The sequence below is a fragment of the Geospiza fortis genome, unplaced genomic scaffold (assembly GCF_000277835.1).
Source record: "Geospiza fortis unplaced genomic scaffold, GeoFor_1.0 scaffold30, whole genome shotgun sequence".
Taxonomy (NCBI): domain Eukaryota; kingdom Metazoa; phylum Chordata; class Aves; order Passeriformes; family Thraupidae; genus Geospiza; species Geospiza fortis.
The window spans coordinates 129,201-137,744 of NW_005054687.1; the positions used below are offsets into that span (position 1 = coordinate 129,201).

Genomic DNA, 8,544 nt, shown 5'->3' on the forward strand with positions numbered 1-8,544 from the left:
ATGGTTCTTGGGGAGGCAGGAACGATGGTGCTTTGACTGCCTTTGTTTTAGTTCAGGGGCTCCACGTGAGCAATTTGTTCCCTTCTGCAGACCCCACACACACCCGGCCAGGTGCAGCCCAGCCAGGCACCTTTGGAATGCAGCACGTGTTTGTGGTGGCAGACTGGCATCTCATTGCCTTTCCCTCTCTTTTGACAGACTCACCTGCCTCAGCCAGCAGAGAAATTGCCTTTTTCTTCCCCGAGTTCGACGAGCAGCGCTGGTACGAGCAGGAGGAGCCGCGGCTGCGGTGCGGGCAGCTGTTCCACAGCACCCAGGAGCGCCTGCTCGGGGCTCAGCCCGCACAGGTGACCCCAGTGACCGGGCAGGGGGTGCTGTGCTGGCCTGGCAGCCCTGTGGGCACTCTCCTGGGCAGCAGACACAGAGCTGTGCTGCGTGCCGGGGAGCGTGGGCGGGGGAAAGCAGCCTTGTGGGTCAGATTATTGGTGTAACAGGCAGGTGCTGGGGGCTGTAGGAAGAGTTCCCTCAGCAGTGCTCATGCTGACAGTCTGGCCGTGCAGCTCAGTGGCTGCCTGAGTTTTTTGGGTGTGAACAGGACAGGTGAGTTGGTCAAGGGCCAGGTGAAGGATGGGTTGCTTGTTCCAGGTGGGATTGGCCTGGGTTTGCTGATGGGAAGCCTCAGATTCTCCCAGCTGGCTGTTCCCACAGCGCCTCAGGGAGAAAAGAAGGAAGAAGAATGTGAAGAAAAACGTCATCAGCAGGGCAAGATGAACTGTCCTGTCCTTGCTCACCTGCAACTGGGCTGGGAAATGAGGAGCTTTGCCAATAGCTCTGCATGTGAGAGCACTTGGAGCCCTCAGTGTCCACGGCCTGACTGGGTGCCGGGGCAGTTCCGTGTCCTTGGGAAATGGGATGAACCACGCCATGGAATTACCCAGATATGTGGTGGAACAATGACAGGGTGGTGCAGGAGGGCTTAGTTGGGAGGTACAGAGCCAGGTCCTGGCGGCTGATTTGTGTTTCTCTCTCTGATGCTGTGTGAGATGTGTTCCTCAACGGGGTTTCAGTCCGTTTATGCTGTCTCCCTATGGGCTCCTTGCAGTGCTGCCATTTTAGTTACAGTGCCCTGTTGGAATTTCCTTTGGGCAGTCCCAAATGCTCGGGCCGGGGAAGGTGTGCTGTGCTGTGCTTGGGGCAGAAGAGCTGAGCTGAGATTCAGCAGAGCTCTGGCACATCACAGAGCCAGGGCAGGGACTCTCCAGGTGCTTCTAGAACCCCGTGAGCTCTTGGGTAGTGACTGACTGACTCTGTGGTGGAAAGCACAGCCCAGACTCGCCCAACTCACGTGTTTGTGCTCTCTCCTCCTCCTGTCTGGGATCAAATGGTCGTTGTTCTGTTCCAGGTACAGATCCAGGGATCTGCAGGACACCACTGCTGTCCCTGTCCTCAGCGGTGTCCAGAGTGGATCTGCTCAGGATCCTGTGTGTCTTCACACAAGTCTGAGAGCTGTTGTCCCCAGTGCTGTTGATACTTCATTGATATTTTGTCATGTTTTTTAATTGATTCCCAGAGGTTTTGCTCAGATCTGTGTGTTTTTCTTTAAACTATTAAACTTTACTATTTTTCACTTTTCTTCTTTTATGTTGTGCTTTCCTTTTGGGATATTCCTTGGTAATATCATTAACTGATAATTCCTGGCTCACTCTTGCCACTTTTGACGTTTCAGTCTTTTTTCCTACTCATTTATAATGGTTACACTTGGGAAAAGGGCCCTTTTGAACATTGCCAGTGCAGAGAACTCTGCCAGCAGGATTGTCACAGTGACACCACCTCACAGCCACCGTGATTCAGGTACCTGCTGGGTGGCACCTTGACACTGCCCTGGCCCTGAGGCTGTACCTGAGCACAGGTGCTCACACTGGGCAGCCCATTGCCCCAGACAGAGGATTTGTTGTGTGAATCTAAAGCTGTCCAGCAGACTTTATCAGAGACCTCAGGCTGAAGCACTTGGTGTTTGATGCAGGAGACAGTGTCAAAACGGATTTTTTCTCTCCAAGGAAGTCTTAAAAAATGTAACTCTGCTTGGAGGGCTCTTATCAAAGTGGGTTTGTTTGCTTTGGGTTTTTTTTTTCTCATTTTCTTTTTCTTTTCCTTGTAAATACCCAGTAAGTGATTTTTTGCTTTTCCAGTGGTGCTTGCCCCATCGCTGGCAGTTTCCTGGGCTGAGCTGGATGGGCCTGGAGCAGCCTGGTGTAGTGGGTGACATCCCTGCTTGTGGCAGGGGCATGGAGCTGGATGAGCTCTATGGTCCCCCCCAGCCCAAGCCATTCCATGCTGATGGGTGTGTGTTACAGCAGTAAATCAGTCTCCCAGTTGGTCTCAAACCCAGACAATGTGGCACCTCAGTGCTGGTTTGAAGGGCAGTTTGAGATCCCTGGAAGCTGCAGGTGCCTGGCCCAGCTGTGGGGTCTGTGCACAGGGCAGGTCACAGCTGTGTGTCTGCAGCAGCTTCTGCCCCAGGTGCTGCTGCAAAGCACTGCCTGGGGCGCCCCTGCAGGGACACCTCAGGTGTGGAGCTGGGACTCCTCCTACCTGTGAGTTTGGGCCTCAACTTGATCTGCTCTTGGAAGAATTGAGCAGGTTTGTGTCAGTGCTAGAGGGGGCAACACGGTTCGGCCTGGGAAGAAGGGAAGGAAAGGCTTCAGAGGGAAATCAGTGCTGCTCCCAGCCCAGGCCTGACCTCAGTCCCTGCCACCGCGGGCAGAACCCTCTCAGCTTGAGGAATTTCATTTGATTTATTGCTGTAACACAAACTTTTAGTTTCAGGTACCAAGGAAAACCCAAGATAATGACTAAAGAAACACCTGGGGAAGCACCTTTCCTCTACTTTCCCAGGTTCAGCTTCAGTCCAGCATCTTTTCTCCCCTCTTTTCCTGCAGGTTCTGCCTCCTTTCTCCCAGTCCCTGGGGGAGGTGACACAGCACAGAGGGCTGGGGCTGGGCTGGGCTTTGCTTTTCTACTTATTTCTTCCTCTTTCCTTCTTGTTTACTCACTCATGGCACACCCACAGGCTTCAGTCCCTCAGGTGTGTACCTGCTCCCTGGGCTGGTCTCTTCAGGGAGAAATGGGCCAGTGGGGATTTCATGAAGTTTCTAGAGGAAAACGCCGTTTCCTGCACCTGGGCAGGGATGTTTCCATTTGCCAACACTCACGTGAGGGACCAGAGAAGCATCTGGCTGTCCTGATGGCCATGAGCCCCCCCTGAGGCAGCAATGCACCTCTGTGGTCTGACAGCATCCTCAGGTGTGGGAGCCAGGGCACTCGCCCACAGGTTACCCCCATCCCCTCCTGGGGCACAGGTAAGGTCACATCTGGAGCACTGGCACCAGGTCTGGACTCCCCAGTGCACGACAGCCTGGTCAGAACTGGAGTCCAGCATGGATTGATTAGGACATCTGAGAATCTGGCAGGTAAGGAGAGGCTGAGGGCTGGGGCTGCTCAGACTCAGGAGCTCGGTGGGGTTTATCAATGGGTGGAAATCCCAGGTGTGAGCAGTGAAGGGAACCTCAGGTATCCCAGGTATGGACATAAGGCAATGGAAACTACCTGAAAACTGGCAATTTCACTGAGACATAAAAAACCCTCCTTTATTATTTTTATACTGCAAGGGTGATAAAATAAGGTCAGGAGCCCCTATGCCAAGGCAGGGCTTTGGTCTCAACACCCCCTGAAGTTCCTTTCTGTGCTCCTGGGCAGGTGTGGGCCCCGGGGTGTTGCTGCAGTGGCAGGGGATGCCCCAGGGCCACGTGGGCACCTGGGCAGCAGGTCAGGCCTCTCCTTCCTCCAGCAAGGCCATGATTCCTACCAGCCCCACCTGGGGGGCTCTGCTGCTGTTCAGTATTTCCCTCTCTGCAGCTGATCTGTGTTGGACCCCTGGATGCTGAGAATTTCAGACTTTCTGTGCTGACATGCACTGATCCCCAAGAGAACACAGCATTTGACCTGAGGCTGTGGAGAAGGCTTCCAGAACTGATTGATAGCACTTGTATAATGGGTGTGTAGCTGGTTAGAAGTGTGTGATATCACAGGGTGGAAAACTTAGAGCTTAAGATTTTAGAATATAGTAATATATGTAGAGCAAGATGGAGGTTTTAGCACGGTAGCTGGTCCTTCTTCACCTTCCTTTTTCTTCATGGGTTTGGGTGATTTTGTGTAATTGAACAGAAAAGTCTGCATTGCAGACTTTGAGTGATTAGTTATTAGGTTAAACATCAAAATAATTTAGGTACCATTTCTTAATTGGATAGTTTAGCCTTAAAAGACCATGTACAGAAAGATTGTTAGCCATTTTGTAGCTTGTTAGTAGAATGCTGTAGAACTCACCACTTGTAATAGAGATAAGAAATAATAAACACCTGAGTCTGGACACAAAACACTGCCTTGAGTGCTTGAATCCCCACCTGAGAGAGGAGCCCCAAAGAGAGAGAGAGAGAGCAAGAGGAAAAGAGAGGCTGAAAGAGAGCAAAGTTCTCGTTACAATACAATAAATCTTCTGTGCTGAACATTCTATTTTTCAATAACCGGTTTAGTACAAGATACAAATCCTTACAGCCTGTAAGAATCATTACATTACCATACTCTGTTACATTTTAAACCCTAAAAACTCCTCTTTGGGCCCCTTCTGCCAAGCTGTAGGGTTTGCTCTGAGCCTTGGGCCTGTCTGCAGGCAGAGGGTGTTGTTCCATCAAAAGGGGATCACCTTCAGCCAGCCACATCATTGTTTTCCAGTTGTTCAGTAACTAAGGTATCTCAAAGCTTGCTTTCATTTCAATCTCGCTTATAGTTTCCATATTCTCAAAATCTTTTGCCAGACAATCACATTTAGAAGGCTTTCCTGTTTCATCTTCCCCAACAGTCTCTCACTTCATGCCCCAGACAGGCCAAGCATGGGCTGGATCTGGACACTGACCAGATGTAACTGAGCTTGATGTGATGCCACAGACCAGGAAAACCCCATGGCAGGCCAGACTCCTGTCTACACAGACAAGCCATCCACCTGGGCTCCTCCTCACCTGCGTCCAGACAGCCACATCTCTGTGATACACTGCCCAAAGCCCTGGCAGGCTCCAGGAAGAACCAGTTTTCATCTCTCCTTCATATCCCGATCCCAATTATCAACACGTCCAGGATCTGATTGGCCCCTCCATTCACACATGGCTATTGAGTGCTTGTATTAGCCAGATTTCCTCATTAACGCTCCCCTGCCTTCCAAAACATTCCAGATAAACAAAATACAGTTCTGTATCTCCCACAGCACCTGGAGAAAGTTAAAAGCCATCAGTTGTGCAAAGCAGCTGCTGCTGGAGCTGAATATTTAAATTTAACATGGGGCTGTGTTGATCCTTTCCAGAGAGCAGATGTTTTATGTAAACACGTCAGAAATCCATCCCTCCCCTGAGTACAGGAGAGTTCTGGAAGCAACGGGAGGGATGAGTTTTGGTGACAGCACTGTTCTGGAGCAGCTCCTGCATGCAGCAGCAGCCATGGTTCAGCATTTCCCAGTCCCATCCCTGGGTACCTGCACAGGGACAACAGGCAGGAGAAGTTTAAACACTGGACAGAAGGAAAACACCAGAAAAACAATAGATGTGAGATTGTGGCAGCACCATCCATCACAAAACTAAGCTGAACCAGAATTCAGATTATTATTTTTGTTATTTTGTGACACAAAGTTTGGAGGTCAGATAAAGCAACTGAAAATCTTTGTGACAGAGCATAACAAGCCTGAGGCAAGGCCCAGGTCTCTGGTTCCAGCTTGGTCTGTACCCACAGATCAGGGATGGGAAAGGGGCAGCAAGGAGAGAAAAATTAGATAAATTGTGTTAAATTAAACCCTTTGGAAGTTAAAAATCAGAGGTGACTCAGCATAGGACCAAGAGGCACCAGAATGACTCGAACAAGTCATGCAGGAGGTATGCAATGCTGTAGTAACTGCTCCTACCTACTGTGGGATATACCTGCTGTGGCTGGAGTAGAGCAAGAATTTGGGCAGGAGGTTCATTCAGGATTGCAAATAGCCCTGGAATCTTAACTTTTTTTTTGTTGTTGTTGCAAAACCAGATGTTTTCAAAATGCTTCCTGTCACCCAAATATTTCCCAGAGCCTGTCAAAGCACTGGCCAGTTACTTACTGTTTTCTCTTTTTGTTTTACTTCAGCAGTTCCAGGTGTGTGTCCTGTGCACAGACATTTCAAGCGTGGTAGGTCTGTCCCATCTGGGGCCTTCCAGCTCCAAGTGCCTCTGGGATGTGACTGATTCCAGCAGCTGTGGAGTAAGTGGCTGCCTTGAACCTTTACCAGTCCAGAGCTTTTAACAGCCTGCTATGGGCCTCATTTGCACATTCACAAACATGCAGGTGAGCAGGTGGAGTGCTCTGGGCTTTTGTAATTGGCCCTGGAGCTCCTGCTCCCACAGACAGGAGGCTGTGGGGAATGGGACCAGGCAGGCAGACTGGGAACACAGGAACTTCTGTCTCCAACTTCAGCCTTCTGGTGAAAGTGCACTGATTGGCCTCAGGGGCAGAGCTGGTGCCCACACCGGGATGAGGAACCTGGGGCTGGCCCTGTGCAGCTGGGGACAGAGCAGTGGGGAGAAAGGGACAGGCAGCAGGTGCCACCACGGCCCAGAAGGACCATGAGCAACCACCAGGCAAAAGTGCTGGTCAGTGATGACAGAAGAGACTTTCCTTGGTGCTTTCTGAGCACAAGTCGGCCAGGAAGAGCCAGTGGCCCCAGGGCTGCTGCCGTGACCACACTTTCCATGTCCAGGCCCCTGCAGGTGTTGGACCCCCCCTGGGTAAGAGGCACTCGCTTTGTGTTTGTGAGTGCAGTGGTTTGGGCTTCTGCAAACATCAGCACACTGCAAACACCTGCAGATCCACTCAGCTTTGGCCAGTTTTGGTTAGACCATAAAACTGCAACCCCTCTTGCCCAGTCTTCTTAAACACAAGTGTAAATTACACTGGACAAAATCTTGGAACAGTACAATTTTCCTCAGACAAAAATCTCCTTGTCAAGTGTTGGGAGAGGAGTCTGGCAGGAATCTACGACCTCTCCCACAAGATGTGGGGTGATGCTGTTGTCCTGTCTTGGATAGGCCAAAGTGGAAATGCCAAATTTAGCTTATTCTTATTCCTTGCCTGGTTCCAGTAACAGGTGGCCCTGACAATTTAGCTAAAATAATTTGAAAAATCCTGAAGGAAGTGCTTTTCCTGAGGAAATCATTGGGAGAAACGCCAGAAATATTATTATTGGAAAACCTGCTGAGAGTTTGATTCCAGCATCAGACTTGTGCTGGGCAAGGACTGCTGGTCCAAGCCATGCTTTGAGCAGGCTCTTGCAGCAGAGGTGGCTCATCTGTGGCCAGGTGAGTGCTGAGAATCTCCAAGGTCAGAGTCCAGGGCCTCTCAGGGCCTTGATCCAGTGTTCCACGGTTTTTTTCCCTGAGGTCCAGTGAGGATGTCTCCTGTTCCAGCTTGTCCAAGTTGCCTTTCTGGTCACCATGCAGCTGTGAGCAGTCTGTACCCGTCACCTCTCCCAGTGACATGAGGCAACTGCAGACTGTGGTCAGGGCCCCCTTTTCCTCCCTCCAAAAACAGTGGGACATGAGGAAGTCCTACAGAAGAGTGACCATGGAGAGCACTTTAAAAAGTGGTGCTAGAGTCACAGACTCTCAGATTGATTTAGGTTGAGAGGGACCTTAAAGCTCATCCAGTTCCACCCCCTGTCTGGGGCAGGGACATCTTCCACTAGACCAGGTCACTTCAAGCCATGTTCAGCCTGGTCTTGGACACTTCCAGGGATGTGGAAGCTGAACTGGAGAAGAAAAAGGGAACACAAAAGCACAAGCTCTAGGTTGTATGAAATCTGCTGGAACTGCTGTCTGGGTGATACCTGCAGGACAGGACAGTTTTAGTGCCCTCAGAACTGCATCTGACACAACCAAAACCACTGAGGGGAAAAACCTGAGCATGAAGCTCTTGCAGCCTCAGGGAGAATCATGGCTATCAACACGAGCCAGGTGTGGCTGCAGGCATCCTGGGCAGAGCCTGCCTGGGCAGCAGCAGGGGCCAGGAGGGCTCTCAGTGGGCACATGTCAGGGCAGCAGCAATGTCAGGGAAAGCACCTGCCCGGGCCACCGGGTCAGAGGGTGTGAAGAGGTCATGCTCTATCTAGAGGGCAGGGACAAGTGGAATGTCACCAGGATCCCTCTTGGCACATGTCCTGTGGAACATCCCATTCAGTTGTAGGAAAGAGGTGACAGAGGGCTGTCCTGTCAGGGTGGTGGGTGACACAAGTCAGGGGGACCAGTGCTCCAGGGCAGGGCCAGAAGGATTTGGACAGGCTGGGAAATGGAGCCAGAAGGAGCTGGTAAAATTCAACAAAGACAAATGCCAGGCCCTGCATCCAGTGCTCCCTGAAAAAATCCACACCACCATCTCAGGAGAGGTCAGTGAGTACCCCCCAAACAGGCTGGGGGTGAAGCA

At 51.1% G+C, this 8,544-nt stretch overlaps 1 protein-coding gene across 1 annotated transcript in view; it reads left to right on the forward strand.

Annotated features, from left to right (window-relative positions):
* The window catches only part of LOC106632078, a 3,192-nt gene extending 1,560 nt beyond the window's left edge, over nt 1-1,632 (forward strand). The window contains 3 exon segments of the mRNA XM_031065138.1: nt 196-347; nt 1,150-1,255; nt 1,398-1,632. Coding sequence (XP_030920998.1) covers nt 196-347; nt 1,150-1,255; nt 1,398-1,528 — 389 coding nt within the window. The 3' untranslated portion in view covers nt 1,529-1,632.
* Nucleotides 1,633-8,544: the final 6,912 nt, after the last annotated feature.